The 23622-nt window shown below is 32.7% G+C and overlaps 1 protein-coding gene and 1 long non-coding RNA gene across 2 annotated transcripts; both read left to right on the top strand.

Moving 5' to 3' along the window:
- The first annotated feature begins 13569 nt into the window (after positions 1–13569).
- On the top strand, positions 13570–13996 carry LOC144547168 (uncharacterized). The gene is made up of 2 exons (XM_078295759.1): positions 13570–13863; positions 13931–13996. The coding sequence occupies exons 1-2, from the start codon at positions 13570–13572 to the stop codon at positions 13994–13996; spliced, it is 360 nt and encodes a 119-aa protein (XP_078151885.1).
- Positions 13997–21036: 7040 nt separating this feature from the next.
- LOC144547260 (uncharacterized) lies at positions 21037–21503 on the top strand. The gene is made up of 2 exons (XR_013509060.1): positions 21037–21232; positions 21467–21503. It is a non-coding gene; the product is annotated as an uncharacterized LOC144547260 (long non-coding RNA).
- Positions 21504–23622: the final 2119 nt, after the last annotated feature.

Below are 23622 nucleotides of genomic sequence, written 5' to 3'. Positions count from 1 at the left end.
TGAGACGTGAAACAAAAAAGGTCAGGTTAGGCCCAACCAGAAATGGGTCCAGGTCCCTCAAGTAACTCAAATTTTGATGGAATGCACGGTATCCATTAATATTCGTGCCAAAACAAATCAAACGGTCGGATTCAAAATTTGAGTTACTTTACGGGATCAATTTCACCAGAAATTGAGCAGTGTATGGGTTCTCCGAATCCTGGTGTCAGATTTGAGGTAGAATGAACGGGATTGCTTTAATATTGGTGTCAAAGCCAATCGGACGGTCCGGATCTACTCAAAATTGGAGTTAATTTAGTTGATGAATTCAAGCCTCAAGGGGTTGTGTATATTTGATTTCGTTGGAATGGGTAATTGTGCTCGGTGGTTTATGTTGGATCAGTATGAAAAATACCCTGAGATTTTATCCTCTAGTTTATATTTTGTTTTCTTTTTGTTTTATCGAGGACGCAATCCATACAGTTCTCATTTTTTTTATTCTTTTTTTTATCATCAATAATACATAACATGACTTCATTATCACATGCTATCATGAAAAAAAGGACGGTTCAAAATGACTTTAATAACTTAACAACTTTTGGTGCCTCCAGTTTACCTCCGATTTATAATTTGAATAACTTAAAATTTAAAACCTACATGTCAAAATAAAATTATTAGATAGGATCTATATTATTTTCTTATGAATATATACAAATTATAACATTTTAACTTTGTATTGCTTGAAAATTTACAAAAATATACTGATGTAAATAATTTATAGATGTTGATTTTTTCAATAATTAATTTGTATGAAAATAAAAATGAAAAATGATATTTTGTCATGCGTTTGCTGATAAAATAATATAAATTATATGTAATGATCTTATTTAGTATATAATTTTTTTTAAAATTGCTGTTAAAAAGATAAAAATAAACGTAGATATGACAAAGACACAAAAATATAGGTATTTGATGTTGCTGTAAGCAATCTCAGGATTATGTTATTTGACTAATTTATAAATATATAATTAAGGAATTTAATGATTTTTTTGTATGAGGTTCACGATGATTATAATTGCAATGTGGAATTGAAGAATAAAAAAAATCAGCAAGACAAAGAAGAAACAAATTGTAAAAACAAATAGAAAAATAAAGTAATTTTGCGATTGTTGATTTCTGCAATTATCCATTTGGACATAGAATTTGGAACGAAAGTAACTATTCACACGGAACTGGTGCATTTTTTCCATCCAAATCGCCAGAGGGGTTCCGTTCAAAATGTTTTCCAACCGTATGAATGCTAATCAAGCAGACATAGAATTGGGCTAAATTATACTATCCGTTCAAATTGTACTATTTGTTCAGAACAGAAATCAACCGTCTAAACGGATCGAGATAAAAACCTAGATCTGAAGCTCTCTCTATAAATAGAGTGACATCTTCTTTAGATTTAAGAAGCCATCCACCTCACAAATTTAAAATACGAATTTTTAATGTTCTTGAGAGCTTTCATGGTTGAGAGAGCTTAAACTTCAATACCAACTCAACTATCTCAAATTCACTTGACTAATTTTGTCTTAGATTAAGTTAGAGTTTTTAAATTGTGTTATTATTGTAGAGATCTACTTTACTGCTCTCTTCGAATAGCCGCGTGACTTTCCACTTGTAGGGCATTAAGGACTCATCGGCTCAAGTGTTTTTGCTCACCGTATACTTGTAGTTGTGTGACAACCCTCTTTGTTAGGGCTTGTCAACTCGAGCTTTTAGACTCACCTTGTACAAGTGTTGGACCGTGACTTTGCATGTGTGTTGGGCTCACAGACCACCAATTGTATTATTTTTTCTTTGGATAAGAGAAAAGGTGTGCCGACGAGATTGCGTTGCCTCGAAGACGTAGATATTTCAAGCCGAATTTCATTATCATCCCGCGTGTCAAATTCTCTTACTCTTATCTATTTTAAACTTGATTGCAGTTTGATTTTAGTTTTTAAGTACTTATGCGAAAAACAATTAAGGTTGTTTAAGACACTGTATTCATCCCTTATATGTGCGGACAACATTTGAAACAAACGATTTTTTTGACAAACTTTCTTTTTGTATTTTTTTTATTATGGGTTTTGGAATTAACTATAAATTCCTAAACTTAAATAAATGATACTAAATATATTCAACAATATTTTTTGTGAACTAACTTTATGCATTGAATAACTTTTTAAAGGACTTTTAATATGGTATAATTGGTTAATTTTTGAATCGTTAATTCATCATAATGCCTATATAATTTTTCCTATAACAAGATCACACGAATATATTACAAACGGTAAGTATGGCATGATTATATGATTTTGTATAAATGATCTACTAAAAAAATTTGCCGAGAAGCATCAGACATAACTATAGTTACGTTCTAATGTCAAATACTCAAAATCTAAACATAATTATCTGTACATTGAAAAAGATCTATCAAATTATAAAAGTAAGCACGCTACAGTGAAAAAATAATATATGTGATTGGGTCAATTCGACTGTGACTTAATTTGTTTGTGACCGAAATATTTTTCTTTCGTAAAATGTAATATGGTATTTTATTATGTTAGTCAAACAAAACGCACAAATTATACTAATTATAGAGCATCGTAAAAATCTACTAATTTATTATTTGGATTTCGTAAAATTAAAAGAATAAGAAATATCGGTATCATGATTAAGTCAACCATTAAATGATTATTCCGTCATTAATTGCCGCTAAACACGTACTTTTTATAAAACCCGGGTTATGGTGAAGAAAGAGAAGAAAATTGGTAATTAAGAAATTATATATGTGATCAAAACCCCTTTAAAACAAATTATAAATTAGACGCGGAGACATGCCTTCAGCTCAACCTTCTTCATTTCTTTTAACAAGTCTTCGGTATTATCATTAGTTGACCAAGATAAATATTACTAAAATTGGCATTATTATTTGCCTAATTTGTTATTGCTATTGTACGGATTAAATAAAGAGCTCGGAATTATCTTCAAATTTGAGGATTTAAATTGCATTTGAACTCACTATTTAAACGATTTTGTTTTTACATGAATTTAATGGTCTCGTCAGCTTTGTTTGGTATGAAGATAAGTCGGAGAAACAACTTTTTTATTTCTATTGCCCCGTTAAAAATTAAAAGGGTTGTAATTGGCTTTTGTAAAGAAATGGAAGCATGTAATCTGTCTTGAATTACTATTTTCGTAATAAAAAAAAAGGTTAATATGGTGGATTTAAAAAGGGATAAGACCTCGTATTTAAAGACAGTGCCATTTCAGTACAAGAAGTGGATACAACTTATCTTCGGATTTTTCAAAAAATATGGTTGTTTGATTTTTTTTTTTTTTGAATTATGATATATTTAAAAATTTCGGAGTACGATACGGATAGGGTGGAACCATTTTCATACCCATACCCACTAAGAATTGACCTTATCCATATCCTATCCATACCCGTTAAGAATTTTCCTTACCCTACCCTACCCATACCCGTTAAGATTAGCGGGTAACGAAACGGTAGTGAACGAATAACAAATAATACAAATATAACAGTTTTATTATTTTTACAAATAAACCATCAAAACTTATCATGTCATACATATGCAATCACAATTACTAATATAAAATTAAAATATAAATATGCAATTAATTCTAAGTAATAATTTTTTATTAAGCAAAAAAAAAATTACAAATATCTCTTCTAACAAATTCAACACCTTAACTAAATAATAAATTAACATTCAAATAAAAAAATAAAATGTTTAGCATAATATTCTTCTTATGATATAATTTATTTTATATAATTATCCGTTACCCAATGGGTACAAAATAATTTTTATCCGTACTCATACCCGTTTATCTAACAAAAAAAAATCATTATCCATACTCATACCTAATAAGTTAACGAAAAAAAATCTTACCCGTACCCGTCTTATCAAATACAATACGGATAGGGTAAACGGATAAACGGGTGTCATTGACACCCCTATCTACAACAGTATATGAATTTCCCATTTCTTTCTTTAATTTAAAATGAAAGCTACATTTCTTTCCATTTCACACTTAAAACCATTCAGTGTTTTTTTTAGGATCAATTTCTTGTGTACCCTCCAACTCTTACTAATTTTCTTAATTATCCTTCAAGACTTTAATATATTGTATTTACCTCGATCTTAGCTCTTTCAATACGTTCTTATTTACCCTTACACTTATATTTCCGGTTATACCCCTCCTGCATTTCCTTCTTCCTTCATTAATTTGTGTTTATTTCTTTGTCAGACTTCCACACAATTCCCATATAATAAAAAAAAAAAATCCTTAAATCTCACTTTATTTGAATATGACGAAGCATCTGAGCATGCCAGCAACAAGTATCACCCAAAACAGCAATATATAATATATACTATACACAATGAAAAGACTGATCAAGAAATACAATTCATTTGTTTCTAACGTTTTATATCTGTGTCACCGGCAATTCTTTACCCTTTCCTCGTGACTTATAATTTCTGACAATGTGTACGTAGTATTTATGCACCTCAAAATCAAATTTTGTGTTTTAGTGATCACAAACACTAGTGGAAAAAACTGAAATCAGGATCGGCCTATTTGGATCGGCTGTATGAACCAACCGATACTAATACCTATCTGGATCGGTTTTATCAATAAAACCAATGCTAAAAGCTAATGAAAACACAGCACATGAACTAATTGAATCGGTTCCTAGCTAGGAACCGATCCAGATACTATCCAGATAGTCCATTTTAGGTTTTTATTTTTCCGCGCTCATCCCTTCTCTCCTTGCGTCTCTCCATTATTCAAAATTACAACTCTCTCAACTCCTTGTCTCCTCTAGCCGCAAGTCTCCTCCTCTCCCTCCGTCTTGCCGTCTCCTCTCAGTCCGATCGGCTCAATAAAAAGAGTGCTCGGTGCTCAACGCAAGTGTGCTCGGCGCAATAAATCCACTCACTAGCTCGGTGCTCGGTGCTTGGTGCTCGGCCCTCTCCTCTCAGTCCGCTCGCCTCTCAGTTTAGGTAAATTTGCTAGATTATTTTCCATCCCGATCCGACTGTCGGATATAGATTTTTCGCCATTTGCGGGCTCAGATTCGCGATCCGAGTCTTCCTTCATGGACTTTTGGACCTTTCTTTAAAATTTGATTGACTAATCACTAGAAATTCGTTAAATAAAAACTATTACAACTTTAAGATTGTTTCATAGGAAGCTAAATATATTTTATAATTAATTCAAATTAATTTTATATATGTGATGTCATTATAATTAATTTTTTTATTTAAGTAAAAATTCCAAGGTATCACATTTACCATAAATGATATAGAACTAGGGTGTTCTTAATTCAAATAAATTGAAAATTTCATTATAAAATGATTTTTTTTGTTAACCTCTAAAAATCGGCACATGACTTGACTTGCATCAAAATTTGAGGTTTTTTTTGTTTGCAAATATTACACCAATGGCTTGTAACAAAAAAATTCAACGGCAAACTTCATTGGGCCGTCTAATATTGTTAAGAGTTTTTTTTTTGAGAAAAATATTATTAAGAGTTAGTGACATATCTTTCTTTAATAAAAATTGCTCTCATCAGAAAATAAAAAACGACTTGGTATATGCCAAATTAAGAGTTTTTTTTTTTTAGAATTATCACTTGGTATATGCATTCTCTGTCAGGGAGTACAGCTTTAACATAAAAAGGCAACAAAGAATAGAACATACACAAGGGCAGAGAGAGAGAGCACAGGCTTATTTATCTGCTATGTAGCAAGATGGCAATGTATCTAATGCATATTATCTAATGAGGCATAGTACGAAATGACAAGTCACACAATTTGAAAAGCAATAGAAGCACAAGAGAGAATACAGGCATAGTACGAAATGACACACAATAGTCATTGACAATTTTATCTAATGAGGCTTCATGACACACAATAGTCATTGACAATTTTATCTAATGAGGCATAGTACGAAATGACAAGTCACACAATTTGAAAAGCAATAGAAGCACAAGAGAGTACAGGCATAGTACGAAATGACACACAATAGTCATTGACAATTTTATCTAATGAGGCATAGTACGAAATGACAAGTCACACAATTTCAAAAGCTTCATGACCAGTCATTGACACAATACAAAGCTTCAGAAAACAACTATCAGGAACGGTTCTTACATAAGAACCGATCCTGATAGTTACTATCTGATAGGGTCATGTTCCGTGGCCCATATAGCTTCAATCTGGGCCATGAATAAGGCCGGGATTAGGACCTCGTTTTGCGAGGCCAACCCGGGATACAATGCAAAGTCCACGATTGAGGCCCATAATAAACTGACCCAATAAACGGCTTAGACAGCCTACGCTTCGGGGGATAAAAGCCCCAAACGCTTCCTTGAGTCAAATAACCATTTATAACTGGTAGCCACGCCGGTTACTGACCTCGTCTTCCTAACCGCCGCGATCATAAGATCATAAGTGGCTACGCTCGCATAACTGAATAACTGATTCACGTTCTGCCTTACCCTGACATATATGAGCGACGAAACCACGTCGGGATCGGATCCCCCCCGAAGAGGCCAACCCGGGATACAATGCAAAGTCCACGATTGAGGCCCATAATAAACTGACCCAATAAACGGCTTAAACAGCCTACGCTTCGGGGGATAAAAGCCCCAAACGCTTCCTTGAGTCAAATAACCATTTATAACTGGTAGCCACGCCGGTTACTGACCTCGTCTTCCTAACCGCCGCGATCATACGATCATAAGTGGCCACGCTCGCATAACTGAATAACTGATTCACGTTCTGCCTTACCCTGGCAGGGGGAAGGCGGTACGTATCAACCCTATATAAGGCCATCCCTTTTGCAGGGAAAAGGCGAACCAAGAGATACACACCTACTCTCTTACACACTTACTCTCTTACACTCATACTCCGAGATATCAGATAGGACAGAGTACGATATCTCCGAGGTCCATTCCCCTATCTCCGAGGTACTCCATATACTTCCGGGATTCGGGATCCGAGATCATCCCTTGATCTCTCTGAATTGTTCCTCCCTCGGCCTGCAACCTCCAGCAGGGCGAGCCCAATTCAACCCAATTTTAGCATACGGCCTGCTACCTCACATAGCCCATATCACTATCTAAATCGGTTCTTATGTAAGAACCGATCCTGATAGTTGTTTTCTGAATTTTAAAAAAAATTAATTAAAATTTATATCAAGATCGGTTCTATTTTAGAACCGATCCAGATAACTGATTATCTGGAACGGTTGTTAGTGAAGAACCGTTCCAGATAGTTGAATAACTGGATCGGTTCTAGAGTACAACCGATCCTAAAAGTTACTATCTGGATCAGTTCTTTACAACAACCGATTCAGATACTAACTTAATTTTAGGATCAGTTCAATAACCGATCCAGATTAATCTTTGTATCTGTATCGCCCTGGTCAGGATCGGTTGTATTCCGATACTAATATGAGTATATAACCGATCCTGATTCTATTTTTTCCACTAGTGAAAGGCACATGGGTTGGGTTGGGACTTGATATATAATGAAATCATTTATAAAAGGAAGAGATTGAAATTGAATAATGAGAAAGATGACATGCAAATTGAAATTTGGATTAAAGAGAGAGATGACCTACTCTATATATATATATATTAGGCAGGAGAAAGAGCCTGTGAAGAAATTAAGAGAGGAAGAGAACTAATGGATTGAAACTGGAGAGGCGCAAAAAGAAGTGGGAATTGGGCTACAAATTAAGCAAGAGCTAGCTAAGTTAGAAAATAATGGAGCTTTGCCAAATCCAGCGCAGTTGAAAATTAGTAAAGCGAAATAAGAGGGCATATTTGTCATATCGTATTAGATGTAAGATTGAATAATATTTGTTTAAGCGAATAATTGTAATTAAACTTACAGTAATGATCTGATGGGTATATAAGAAATATTTACATGTGTTAGATGGCAAATAAGAAATTTTGAAGAGTACACTAGAGGGGTATATATATAAGAAATTAACCCTTTTTTTTTAAATGTAAAAGCTATAGTACTATCGTATATCAATATAACAGTGTTTTTGTCTTTTATTATTGTTACTATGATTTACTGAATACAAATACAATTATATATAATTATCACTATATTCTTATCCCTAACATATTATCAGACAGCTCTAAAAAAAATTATATTTAGAAACATAAAATAAAAACTTATCATCATATAAAAAACCTTCCTGGACTATCCAAGATTTCATAACACTAGATAAATATACATTACAAAGCATCATAGCTTCACTCTTTATTTAGTTAGTAATTTATAATTTTTCAAAATAATAGGACCAAATTATAATTTTTATGTTGTCAATTTATTGTAATTATCTGTTACTCATTCTTTATTTCTTAATTTGAACTGATAGTCGTCGAATATTAATAACACTAATACCTAATAGGTAACACTGTACTGACAGATAAACTTGTAATAACAATTAGAAATGCACTAACATGTCCGAATATTTTGGATCATTATTAATAATTAACTGTGTAATTATAATATGGATTATGTCATTTTAGGCTAAACACAATATGGATGGAAAATATTTGTTTATCTCGCTTCGCCACCTTGATTTCACTTGAGAAGGATGAGAAAATTGGAGGAAAAGGTGCTAAGGTTCAATAGAAGAGAGAGGTGTAATGAAATATGGCTTCCTCAAAGGGGAAATGTCCTTCTCCTGCTGCTTGTCTCCTATTTTATATCTATTTTTGTGACTTGGGAAACAATCAAACAAATTCTGAAAATGAATCGAGCAAGGATTGCGTCATTAAGGCATGAAATCCTGTGAAATTATGGCTAGTGCGGCCCAGGATGGTAACACAAAATATGTCGCACTATAGAAATGTGATTTGTGCGGCTGCACAAAGTAGACAGGGGCCGCACAAAGGCTCTGTTGAATTCGTCATTCTTTTGTCTAAGTTGTGTGGCCATTTGTGTGAACAGGAGGGAAGCACAAAATGGCATTGGAGATCTGTGCGGATGATTGTGCGGCCAGGGGGGTAGCACGAATTTTCTGCTTTTCTCTTTTGGCTTGCTGGAGGTTTGTGCAACCATGGGAGGCTGCACGGAGGCTCTGACTCGACTGTATTTCTACAGGATTGTGATGAGACTTCAAATATGGTTGTGCGGCCGCACAAAGTGCCCCAGAGACCGCACAAATAATGTAAATTCTCCAAAACTGCAATTAAATCAAACAAAAGGCAGTAACTTGGCCATTGATATAATTCTAAACAAAATTATACTAAAATACAAGAAAATTGGTCAATTGATTGAGGTAAAACCCATGCTAAAAGTATATATAATTTAGGCTTATTATGGGAGGAGAGAGAAACATGTTTTATATAACATGTTTATAGAAATTAAGTCGACCGCCATGTTTCCTAATAGTTTTGAAAAAAGATGGACCGTCAAAAAGCTTGACAGTTTTTATATTTTTAAATTTATTAAAAAAAATCAACATTTCTATTATTTTTTATTTTAATGTTGGATATTGATAAAAAAATGGGCATCTAGCACCCTCTTATTATAATAAAAAGTTTCAAAAATTGTCTCATCTTTACACGTAAGAGGCCTCACCGTTTTCCCATCCACACACGTAGGTAAATCGATCTAATTCCATGTCTAGCTTTTGCAATTATATGTTATACTGAAGCAATTGTGCATTCTCAGAGAACCTATTTAGCTATTGGTTATAATACAAAAATGAACACTCGGCACATGTATTGGCAGGAATAATAGCATGAATATATACATACATATAGTCATATAGAAGTTTACAGACACTCCACAGGAACAACATCAAGACCGTCCGATCAATGCACGAACATCTTTACAGGGCATATGGAGTTGAGGTGTTAAAGACCTTCCTATAAATTGAAAATTTTAATTTTTTAATTTTTATAACAATTGATAATGTTAGCTCTCTCAAAAAATAAAATATAATATATCCACAAGTTTAAATTACTGGGCCATGACTCTTAAGGCCTCCAAAATTTTAGCCCAATAGCAAAGATGTTACGAAGAATGTATTGAACAGGCCGAAAGCAACTTAGACCGACTTTTAATTCAAGAACACCATGTTTGGTTGTGGCCTAAATGGTGAAATAAGGAGTTTAGGTCTCATTATTCCACCAAACGTGCCTTAAATGAGCGGGCCTAAGATGACATAAGCCAATCTTTAGACCGGCCTAAATTAAGTCACCTCACATGGTGGTTTAATTTTTATTCCACCTCGTGGCCTAACTTGAATGATTATAATAATATTTTATTTGTATATAATTAGTATATTATTGTTAATAATTATTATTAGTATATAATTATATAATTAATATATTAAATAATTATTATAATAATATTATATAATTAATATCCTTTTATTAATAATTATATAATTATTATGTTATATTGTTAATATATGAAATAATTATTATAATAATATTATAATATTTTATAGTTATTATTAATATATTAATATTATATAATTAGTATCTTATTATTAATAATAATTATTAATATATAATTAATACCCTATATTGTTAATATATTAAATAATTATTATAATAATATATTAATATTATATAATTAATATTTTCTTATTCATAATTATTATTAATATGTTATACTGTTAATATATTAAATAATTATTATAATAATATTACAATTTATTATAGTTGTTATTAATATGTTAATATCATATAATTAGTATCTTATTATTAATAATTATTAATAATTAATATTCTTAATATAGTAAATTATTATTATAATAATATTATAATATATTATAGTTGTTATTGATATATTAATATTATATAATTAGTATCTTATTATTAATATATAATTATATAATTAATATTTTATATTGTTAATATATTAAATTATTATTTTAATAAGATTATATAATTAGTAATTATTATTAATTTATAATTATACAATTAATTTTTTATTATTAATAATTATTATTAATATATAATTAATATTTATATTGTTAATATATTAAATAAATTTTATAATAATATATAATATATTACAATTATTATTAATATATTAATATTATATAATTAGTATCTTATTATAAATAATTAACCAATTTAGGCTTTTAAAACTTTAGTCCTCCACCAACTCTAACCAAACAAGAAATAGTTTAAGTTATGATTTAACTTTAGGTCTCAACCAAACATAAATAATTTAGACCGGCCTAGTTGGAATAACCAATTTAGCCCTCCTTAGCTTTAGGCCACAACTAAACATGGGGGAAACGAATAATGTTCAAGAATTTCAGGCAGAAAAATGTTCTCTGTATCAAGACCTATCTTTTCAGGTTATTACGATTTACCAGTAATAAGTCACGTGGTCAGGACCAATGTTGTAAATAACAGTATGTGTTTGTTGGACTGATATGATACTCCCTACTAATTAATAAAAAATAATTGATCATAATTAGGCCAATTAATTGAGAAAATTTGTGACAATTTGATCGCCGCCAACAATTAATCGGTCTAAATGACTGTTTTTTTAAAACACTAGTCAGAACGCGCTACTGGTACATCATATCATACGTGTCGGTCATGTGACACGACTTGTATGTAGCATGATATGTTTCTCTTCGATAAAAAATAATATTCCGTGACATATCACATTACATTTACATAAATAATTGTTTTCAACATTATTTCTTTATTTTAATTTATTTTGCAATGTTTTCTTATTTTTTAACATTTTTTTATTTTTTTTCATAAACCAACTTAAGTTATTAAAAAGATAATTAAACTCAATCAGTTATGGGAAATGTTATGTACCAAATTAGTCATATCACGTATTGTGACATGACGAGTTAGTCATTATTATTATTGTTGTTGTTGTTGTTACTGTTATTATTATTATCATCGTTATTATTGATGTTGTTATTGTTATTATTGTTATTATTATCATATATATATATATAGAGGTGGGCTACGGTGAGTTGCGAAGTAAAACGCATTTCTACTTCACGCCTTATTTTTATTTTGAAAGTCCAAACGACCGATCCGAACCGTTAGATGTTTAATCCATATTGAAATGTGCTTGGAGACCAAATTTTACATTTTTTTGGAATTTTTTTACTATTTATTAAGCATTTTTGAAAATTGCTGTTTTGGTATGAACAATAAAAAACAGTAAAATTTTCTGGACCATCAGATCAGCGACTTTCAAAATTGCTTAATAAATAGTAAAAAAATTCCAAAAAATGTAAAATTTAGTCTCCAAGCACATTTCAATATGAAGAACAAGATGAACGGTTCGGATCGACATTTTGAACTTTAAAATCGCAAAATATGAGCGTGAAGTAAAATAGTTGCTTTACTTCGCAACTGACCGTAGCCTAGCTCTATATATATATATATATATATAGGAAATGGCTAGTATGCTATCGGTAGCTAACTTCAGAATTTGCTACTGATTTTTCTACCGTCTGATTGCTTTAATTTTCGTGCAAAGATGATGAGGCGCTGAATTGAATTAACGGAGAGAAATTTTGAAATTGTCTCTCTCAGTCTCTCCGTTATGTCTTCTTTCTAATTATTCTCCCCTCTCCCGACCATTCCCTCCCCCGCCCCATGGAGTTCGCTAGGGTTTAGCGCCTCTCGCTATCGCGTCTCTCCCCTGCTCACCCTCCCCGACTTCACACCTCTTCGCAGTTCGGATCTCCCTGTTCTCTCTGCCTAGCGCTTTCCCTCTGCACCTCTTCCCAGTTCTGCGCTCCTGTAGGTAGGTCTCTCTCTCTCATTTTGCCCCTTTTCTAATTGATGCAATTTACTGGTTATTGTTTGGATCTCCCTGTTATCACTATTTTTTAAGATGGGTAGAAAATCACTGTTTTTGGAACCTGTGTTTGTGGGACAGAATGTAAAAAGTGCTACTGGCACAGATTAGAACTGACATAGGTTGCTACTGGCACATAATGTAAAAAGTGCTTCAAAGGTATATTATATTTACATATTCAACATTAAACAACAAGAGGTGCTGTACCGCTGTAACAGTCTTGTCTGATTATTTTACTTTTAAGCTTTCCCTTCTATATTGAGTTTTATAATGGTTTCGTTTGGGAGTACATATTAGTATGAGGTTACTAATTATCCCTTATAAATATTTCCTGAATTGATCATCCATGACAAAATGCAATTTGAGTTTTAGTTGAAATACTATTTTTATATTAAGATCTGGACATGTCACTCTTGTGATTAAATCATGGTTTATGTTTCATTATTTTTTAACTGACAATAGAGGATAAATTAACAAAGAATAATTTATCAAATCATGCTTTATGTTTCTGATTTAGGGGTGCGAATTTCTGAAAATGTTAAAAATTGCTGCAATTATGTGAAATTGGTGACTTTCTGTAATTTTGTTCAATATTAGTTTATTTGCTCCAAAATTTGTATTCTTTGTGCAAATCTTTATTTTTATTTAGGACTTTGATTGGTACAAGTCATTTTTTATGTTTGTATTTACTTGACTAGGTAACATGAGCAATGAGAAAAATGGGCTTCCGATAGCCACTGTGGAGGAATGTGAGTTTGGAATTTATGAGTTTGAGGAAGACTGGTTTGGAGGTGATACAATTAATGAAGTGGATGTTATAGGTGATGAAAGGGAGGAAGAGATTGAGGAAGATGATGTTATAGGTGACGAATGGGAGGAAGATGATATTGAAGGATGTGAGAATGTCGAACCGTTTGTTGGCATGGAGTTCGCTAGTGAAATTGAGGCTAAGAAGTTTTACAACTCATATGGTGGTAGACTCGGATTTAGTGTCCGGGTACATAATTTTTTGACTTTTAAACTTTTATTATATGAATACATGAATGTAATTTTTGTATTTGTAGCGCAAGCAAGATCTGGCTAATGGAAAGAGAAAACGAGATGAAGATGATGATACATGTGCATTTTGATAGAGAAAAAAGAAAAGAAAACAAGATGATGATAGTTGTGCATTTTGATAGATAGAAATTACTTGTATATTTTGATAGAGCTCTCTTCTTTTGTTATACTACTTAGATTGCTTATTATGTATGATATATGGTGATGGATGTATTAATATATAACAAGATGAATTTTATGGATCTTTTGGTTAAATTAGAAATATTATCATTGCAGTATGTTAATTTATAAATTTTTTGTGCTCATAATGATAAAGGGGTCCTTAATATTGATTTTGAGAATTTGTTTCAAGCGGATCAGGCTTTGGAGAAACCAGGGGTAGAATCGTCAAGTTTGCTCGAAGGTATTTTCAGTTCAAGTTTAATTGCATATAATTTTTGGCCTAGAGTTTTGATTCTTGTTTCTCATGTAAGGGGTCATACTGATGGGTTATGTTTTGCTTGAGATATGGGGCTGCTTTGTTCTTTTGGTTTCAAGTTTAGTTTTTATCAAGATGTAATGTTTCAAATTTTTATGTTGAATGAAATGCCCACAGGCCAATTTGCCAGAAAAAGAAAAAAAATTAAGATAGCTCAATTTATAGAATGTGTAAATAAACAAACAACAAGGGCATGCATGTAAAAGTATCCACACAGTTGTTGACAAGGCAATGCATGACACAAGTGGACTTGATTCCCTGTCTCTTACTAGTTTATATGTTGCTTAGGGTTGTCAATTTTGTATGCTTGTTGGTTGCATGATGCTATAATCATTATGATTTTTTATTGTTGTAGTATCTATAATTGTTTTTATGTAAAAGTATAAATAAAAATAAGCATGATGTCTTTTCTGTAAAATTTCCCTTCACAATCACTGACAAGTTTTCAAGGGCTCTTCACAGTCAATCACCTGTTAAACATACTTATAAAACACAAAAAAATTTATGTTAGTTTGACATGTATTTAGAATATGATTTCCTCTACTTTTTCATAAAAAGAACAAAATATATATTGTAATAAATCTCTCAGAATTTGATTTTAAAGTTGACTTGTCAGAAAAATAAGATAATAAAACAATGCCTCATGTAAACCTTGTGCAGTCATGGTGCCATTGCCTGTTCCATTTCTTACAAAGACACATAAATTTTGAAGAACAACCATCAACTCAAAATTATTTTACAAGCACACATTCAGAATAATAAACTATACCAACAATGTACCAGCAACAAATTACAAAGCCGAATTACATGCTACATCAAAATCCATTAACTACATCAGCTACATTACATGCTATTTAATTACAACTTCAAAATTTACAAACTCAAAATTAATTATTATTCAAGAGATCTTCATTAGATCATCTTCCCTGCTCCTCTTTCTCAAAAATTAAATTAACATAATACATAATTAGATGAGTATATCTTCTTTGTTCCTGTAAATTAAATGAACATCAAGTGAAGAGAGTGAGAATGAGAAGAAAAAAAATAAAAACTTGATGCTAGAGTTGAAGATAATTCAAAGATCATCATCAGATTACGAGTATACTTCCATTGCATCTACTTGTAAGGTAATTTTATGAATTTTCTCTGAAGTTTTTGAAAATTAGCCCCAAAAGTTTCTAAAAATTAAAAATCAGTGACATGGCACAATAGACTTCTCCGAGTTTATAAACCCAAATTATGCCTCAATCAAACACAAGTTATACAATTAAATCCGACAAATCCTATAAATTCAAACCAGTCGGATAACATTCTCATTTAGATCAAAACCCATGCCCCTGCTAAATTAATTCAATAGATTGCTACTAGTTTAGTGAAGGTTAATTCTGGTTGATTTTACCTGACTGGTACCATACAAGTTTAGTGAAGAACCATCCCATTTAAATAGATTGCTGCTACTAAAGAAAATAGAGAAGGGATTTTAACCGGTATTGAAGCTAGGCTTGTTGCTAGTGCTTCAACTGCCTCCGAGTGCTCATTTAGTGCAAACTAGCTTTGATGTGAGAGCTGGTTGGTACACTAAATTTAATTTACATGAGAAGAATGAACATATATTTCTACATTTAGTGCATAAGTGAAGAGATAAAACACACAAATGCACACACAGCAATGCACAATAATAACTTGAGATTCCGTCAGAAGAGATTTTAGTACTTAGTTGCAAAAACCATTATATTAGCAAAAGAATATAAATTAATTACTAAATGAATACATCTAGGATAAAAAAAAATATTGTAATAAGAAAGAGAAAGAGATAAGTACCTGATACACATGAACTATGAGGTGCAAAGGCAGAGTTATCAGCTCTTAAAATTCTGACAAAAAAAAAATATCAAATTCACAAAAAATCAACGAAATTGATAGAGGGAGAGGAGGAATAGCACAGAGGAGAGGGCCTTACCAATAGCAATGACATTTGTTCAACAGCACGTCTCTAAACGTTGTCTCTCCTCCATGTATCTTTCCTTTGGTAGCGGAGAGAGGGCACATGTTTCGACATGGGGAGGACGGGGTGACAGGAGCGGTGACAATGCTGATGGAACGGAGAAGGTCGATCCATTACGGAGGAGAGAGGGCCGGGAGGTGGGGGCAAGGAAAACCCTAGAAAGGATTGGGGCGGTACTGGGAGGGGAGAAGCGTTCGCTTCAATTGAAATTAAGAGAGAGAGAGCGATTAAAATGTTCCGTCTCCGTTAACTTAGAATCAGCGCCTCATCATCTTTGCACGAAAATTAAAGCAATCTGACGGTAGAAAAATCAGTAGCAAATTCTGAAGTTAGCTACCGATAGCATACTAGCCATTTCCTATATATATATATATATATATATATATATAGGACTTGGCTACGGTGCTATGGGTAGCTAAGAGGCCTCCCGTGCTACGGCTCAATATTCGACTTTTTAAAATCCTAACGGTCGATCCGAACTGTTCATCTTGTTCTCCATATTAATATGTGCTTGGAGACCAAATTTTACATTTTTTGGAAATTTTTTACTATTTTTTTAGATTTATTGAAAATCGCTGTTTTTTAGACAAATCTGGACCATAAAAAACAGCAATATTCAATAAATCTAAAAAAATAGTAAAAATTTCCAAAAAATGTAAAATTTGGTCTCCAAACACATATTAATATGGAGAACAAGATGAACGGTTCGGATCGACCGTTAGGATTTTGAAAAGTCGAATATTGAGCCGTAGCACAGGAGGCCTCTTAGCTACCCATAGCATATTAGCCAAATCCTATATATATATATATATATAGGGTCTGTCTAAATTGCTGCTGGCAGCATTTCGGCAGAGGTGCTGCCGGGGCTATATTTAGCCGTGTGATGTCCAAACAACAAATCCAAACCGTTAGATGTTTAATCTATATTATAATCTAATTGGAGACCAAATTTTACATTTTTTTGAATTTTTTTACTATATATTAAGCTGATTTGAAAACTGCTGATTTCAGTAAATTTCTGCAGCATTGAAATCAGCGGTTTTCAAACCAGCTTAATATATAGTAAAAAAATTCTAAAAAATGTAAAATTTGATCTCCAAGTATATTATAATATAGATTAAACATCTAACGGTTTAGATTTGTCGTTTGAACATCAAAAAATAGAAAAAATAGTGGCAGCACCGTCGGCAGAAATGCTGCCGGCAGCAAATTAGCCACAGCCTATATATATATATATATATATAGAGTTAGGCTGGGGTGCTATGGATAGCATAGTGGCCTCTATGCTACGGCTCAATATTCGAGTTTTCAAAATCCAAACGGTCGATCCGAACCGTTAATCTTATTCTCCATATTAATATCTGCTTGGAGACCAAATTTTATAATTTTCTGAATTTTTTTACTATTTATTAAGCCACTTTGAAAATCGCTAATTCAACGGTTTTACTGTTTTGTGCAGTCACCGTTGGATCAACAATTTTGTAAAATACTTAATAAATAGTAAAAAAATTCAGAAAAATGTAAAATTTGGTCTCCAAGCAGATATTAATATGGAGAATAAGATGAACGGTTCGGATCGACCGTTTGGATTTTGAAAACTCGAATATTGAGCCGTAGCATAGAGGCCACTATGCTATCCATAGCACCCCAGCCTAACTCGATATATATATATATATATATATATAAGTAATAGAACCCCATATGGTAATTATATTACTACTAGTAATTGCGTGACTAGTAGATAATATTTTATTCATTGATGGAAAAATGGGACATTAATTTTAATTTAAGAATTCAAATTAACAGTAAGTGGCCAAAGGAAAATATTAGTGAGAATAAATACAAACATACGATATTGCACTTAATATATATTGGCTGATAATTGCAGTTTGGTTATAGTTTAAATATTAATTTTTGACATAAAAAGCGGGCGTTAGACTTGTCTTAAGTTAATCTCTCTCTATATAGTGCAATGCACTGTGCATGTTATTTGTCATAAAAAAATAATAGTTTACGTTATTTGCTTATGCTTCTATTTGTGTTTAAGTATTGCTCTTAATTTTCGCAGATACACACTCCACAAAATGCTGGTGATGAAATACTGGATATATATATATATATTATGAGGAGGGATCCACTTGTACCAAAAATTGATGACACATCCTTACACTCTATCTAGACCTCACATCTACACACTAATCAATGGTCTGGAGAAAATTTTATTTTGGCTTTCGTGGCACTGAACCTTAATTGGACCATCCAGTCAATAAAACCACAAACCCCTTCTCTCTCTGACGCTAAACTTCAACTGCGCTAAAATGGCCAAACAGGGACTCTCTGACACAAAAAGTTTGGCGCTGCGCACCCCCGTCATGAAATCGCACTTCCCTCTCTTCTCTCTGATCTCCTCTCTGCTCTTTTCTCCCTGACCTCCTCAGGTGACAAAAAAATTAATATTCTAATTTTTTTCTTTTCTGGGGTTTATTTGAGAAATTGGAGATGCAATTTTCAGACGAGTACTCAGATTTTAAGGTTTGTTCTTACTAGGCTGAAATTGAGTAGAAACTGTATATAAATGCTTAAATTCAAACAGACTCAAACACACTTAAATTAAAGCTTAATTTCTTAAATACCCTTCAATGCACTCTCAATTTTTTTATTTCTCTCTTAACTCATGTATATATCAAATTTACCACTCAACTCTTCCTCCTCTTTCTTATTTACCCATATATTTAGAAATAATTATTAACTAATATTAAAAAATGGTCCATCTATGGTTTTTGTGTAGTTTAAAAACAATTGAGAATAATATCCTCAATAAAAAGACGACAACAGTTCCAATCCGGCCATCCTTGGATAGTTGGTTCATTTTGTTGCTCTTCCTTCCCATTGAACTCTACTATCTACAGTTTTGAAATGCGGTTATATATGCACTCTTGAAAAGAAATCAACTTTAAGAAAGATCCTGACTTTTGTGCTTTGGTGAGTTATGCTAGATCCTTTCAAATGACCTATGTTGTGTTAATCGTGGTTCAAATCAAAATGAGTAAAATAAAAATAGAACAAAATAATTTCATAAACCGAATAGAAAGGAGTATAGTAATTCATTTTTTCATAAATTTTCTCTTTTTTTTTTTTAGAAAAAAAGATATTTTACTCATCCTATGTCCTTTTTTTTTTTGACCGGGTCATTTGATGGAAATGAAAAGAAAAAGAGGCCGAGGGCGGAGCCTCCTTCTTTCTGTTTTTTCATTGTTTAAATTTCACGTACGACCCTTATACGTACGGTCTCACCTTTTCGACCCGCCCAGTCAAGTGAGAGTTATATATAATTGACGGGGGCCTGCACAAGCGGTGGAGCATGTGGTTTAATTCGATACAACGCGCAAAACCTTACCAGCCCTTGACATATGAACAAAAAAAACTGTCCTTAATGGGATGGTACTTACTTTCATACAGGTGCTGCATGGCTGTCATTAGCTCGTGTCGTGAGATGTTTGGTCAAGTCCTATAATGAGCGAAATCCTCGTTTTGTAATCTTCAATGGTTTGTGCGAGGTGAGGTCCTACCATGGAGAGAGAGGAGATAGACTCGTTTGACATTTCATCTCAAGTGGTGGGATCTCTATGATGAGAGACGAGGTAGAGCTTCCATGGTCCACTCATTTTCAAGCTTCTTACACAGAAAGGATAGAAGTATTTATCATGGTTCCGGAAATCGGTCGATTCTGAGTCAACTCGGCCGATTCAACTCGGAATCGGACCAGACCGGGTCGAGTTTTACCCGATTCTCGCTCTTGTGCGAGTTTCTCAAAAAAAACCTCGGATGAACAGTGCCAAGTAAGTCGAGTTTTGTCCGATTCTCATTAACCTGTGCGAGTTTTGTCCGATTCTCGTAGGCTGAGTTGTGCTGAAGAGAAGAGAAGAGGTTGGCCGGCTGAGGAGAAGAGAAGAGAAGAGAGCGGGGCATGGCTTCTCGCCGAAGCAAAAAGAGGAGGGAAAAATCCCTTCTCCTCTTTTCTTTAGGAAGAAGTAATGTAGAGCACAAGAGGGATCGATGGGGTGTGCTAGTTAGCGGAAGAGAAACAGAGAAATGGAGGTCAGCTCCTCTGCGTGGAAAGGAGAAAGAGGAAAAGAGAAGAAAGGAAGAGAAATGGGCTGTGGGGTTCGTTGTTAGTGGAACAAAAGAGGCGAGGGAATGGAGGGGAATGGAGGGGAATGTGATAGACTCGAAAATTCCATTCAATTGGGTTAATTCAGCACATGAATTCAAATCACAGCTTTGAGATCCGTGCTAGCTGTGATCCGACGAAATAAGAAAGGATTTTGATCGGATGACACCGTTTTTTGGTGACATCGGATGACATTGTGCATTTTCAAAATTCAAACAGTCGATCCAAACTGTTCAACTTGATGGATATGTTAAAATGTGCTTGTAGATCAAATTTTATATTTTTATGAATTTTTTTACTATTTATTAAGATGGGTACAAAAATTCAACAGTCTCAATATAGCGATTTTGTTAAATACTTAATAAATAGTAAAAAAATTCCAAAAAAATATAAAATTTGATCTGCAAGTACATTTTAACATATCTATCAAGTTGAACGGTTTGGATCGACTGTTTACTTTGAAAATGCACGATGTTATCCGATGTCACCAAAAAAACAGTGTCATTTGATCCCTCCTCTTCAGAGAAATCAATATATTTGAGTGTGGACCCGAACCCTTCAATTAAATTTGGTTAATTTCATTTCTTCTTCAAGACTTTGAGATTTGTATGGCTGGTATTTGATTGGTTAATATACTTCCTAAATTCTAAATTGTCATGTAGCACTTCAAAATTAGCTAGCTAAGAATCAACGAATCTATTTATTTATTTATTGTTATTTTTATTCTATTCGAATAATTCGATATTAAATCGTATGTATATGTATATTTATAGAACTAGTGTGTTCTATTTGTAAAAGCGTGTTCTATTCGGCATAGCTTTTGGCAATAAAAGTGTGTTCTATTTGTAATGTTTGTAATACATTATATAATTAGTGGATTATATGAGTGCAATATTGTTTTAATTAACATAATTTTTTTACAAATTATTTTTATCAATTTTTTTCTATTTTTTGGCTACAAAATAAGGCTTTTGCCAAAAATACCCGAGTTACCGATCTGATTCTTCCGATTCTGGCCGATTCATCCCATTCTGACTCGGCGGTCAAAAATCCGGTTCCAATTTTCGGAACCATGGTATTTATGGAAGGGGCGGCCTCTTTTATTTCATTGATTTTGGATTTTCGGAAAAAAAAAAACTGCTTATATATCTAATTTGGGGATAAGTTTTATCTCATTTATTCATTCATTTTGGTGTGTGAAGAATCCGGTCGGCCTAAAAGAAAAAAACAGAAGCCCTTCTCTAAGAGGATTTCAAGTTTTAAACCACTCGTATGACAGCAAAACCCTTTGTCCTCACTGTTCAGTGATTGGAAGTCCATGCTGTTGGATTATATATCCAACGTTGAGCATATATGTAATATAATTATGAACTGTATACTGTCATATATAATTGTCACATTCGTGTGATCTAATATGGAATTAAGAAATTAAAAAATTTATGTATTCAATAGGGTATGGTACATAAATGCATAGAATAATTTAAACAAATTTTCAATCATTGATGGACTGATTTAGAAAGCTTGCAATTCTGAAAAAGTACTCTTTAGAGGTCAGAAACTGTTTTTTTGGAGGCCTGTGCTGTCGATGCGGATATCAATGCATCAGCACGGTTTTTGATACAACCAACATTATACTTTTTTCAAATTGGCAGATGACCACAAAAAGGTTATTCTATATAAGAATTGGTCTCCAAGACACAAGGTAATTAGAAAAACACATAAATTGAAAATACATTTTTTTCTTTCTAGAAAAAATACAAATTTGTGTGCTTTCTCTTTTCTTCTACCATCAAAGAACAGAAAAGAGAAATCTAATAAGAAATTTGGAGATGATTTCTCAAGGGTTGAACCTTGCTGTCTTGGAAGACTTACTTCACGACTCGATGGCCAAAGGCGAGATTGACTTCTTGACGCTGAAGACTTGTCTCGTGCTCATGGAGACAACTTGTTAAAGCTTTGGATATTCCATTCCAAACGGTATGGAATCATGTATTGTGTTCCGCACTTCAAATTTATATTTTGGGTTTCTTTGGCATAGAACGGACCTTAGGTTAAGATGAAGAACTATTTCTTCTTCCTCGAAGTGTAAGCGTTTGACCCCTATATGAGATGTAATTGTTTGATCTTTAGATAAGGCATAATTATTTGGCTTTTATGATTTCTCAACACATGCTTATTTATGCTCTTTCCTAAGCCAAGATTTCTGTGAATTCTGAAAAAATATATAGCAACAGGTGTATAGGCATCTTGGGAAGAGCATTATTAAGCAAAATAAGCCACTATTTAAAAAATTTAGTAGTGTCACCGGTCAATCCTTGAGAGGCTGGGACACTAGAGAGCTCGTCCTTAAAAGTTAAAAGAGCTCAAAATTCTAGGATAGACGCTGTTATTCTTTCACTACCCACTACACTACGATAGAAGGCGAGTGTTGGCCTGTTGGGTGGTTTATAATAAGAAATGCTTGAGCAATTTGGAGTTGTGCGCGCGGTTGGGATCACAACAGAGAAAAAAGAAAAGAAAGGATTACTATAATTCTTTTTTTTTGAAAATCTTTGCAGAAGTTGCGAAGTTGTGAGGGGGAATCGAACTCTTGACCTTTGGGTACAATAACTTTAGGATTTTTTCCTAGCCAATTGTGCTACCTCCCCTTTCTCAACTTCCTATAATTCTTAGAGGCATTTTCGTCCATTTCTTTTGAAACAAAACTAATTATGAATTTTTAATATTATTTGACTAGAGTTAAATTTCTTCCTACTGTCAAGGTCAAATAAGAAATAAGTTGAAGAATTGAGAGGGTATATACAATATATTGAACCCTAGAGAGATAAATAAGAAAATCAAGACAAGTTGAAGAGTATATGAAAAATTAACTCTTAAATTAAAGTTAAATCAGATAAAATATTGAAAATATCCTTAATTGAAAAACTACAGGTATATATTTTCTTCTTCTATATTTTTTAGTATTTATGGGTGGGATCATTAGTTAAATAAGATAAAATATTGTAATTTGATTGGCAATAAAATAAAAAATGCTCATTAGAAG

The sequence above is a fragment of the Carex rostrata genome, chromosome 31 (assembly GCF_964058835.1).
Source record: "Carex rostrata chromosome 31, lpCarRost1.2, whole genome shotgun sequence".
Taxonomy (NCBI): domain Eukaryota; kingdom Viridiplantae; phylum Streptophyta; class Magnoliopsida; order Poales; family Cyperaceae; genus Carex; species Carex rostrata.
This window is presented reverse-complemented; position numbering and strand designations above follow the sequence as displayed.

Excerpts from the sequence above, each read along its gene's own strand:
- LOC144547168 (XM_078295759.1), top strand. The coding sequence starts at position 13,570 with ATGAGCAATGAGAAAAATGGGCTTCCGATAGCCACTGTGGAGGAATGT. Across the intron at positions 13,864-13,930 it reads GACTCGGATTTAGTGTCCGG|CGCAAGCAAGATCTGGCTAA; the intron begins GTACATAATTTT and ends TTGTATTTGTAG.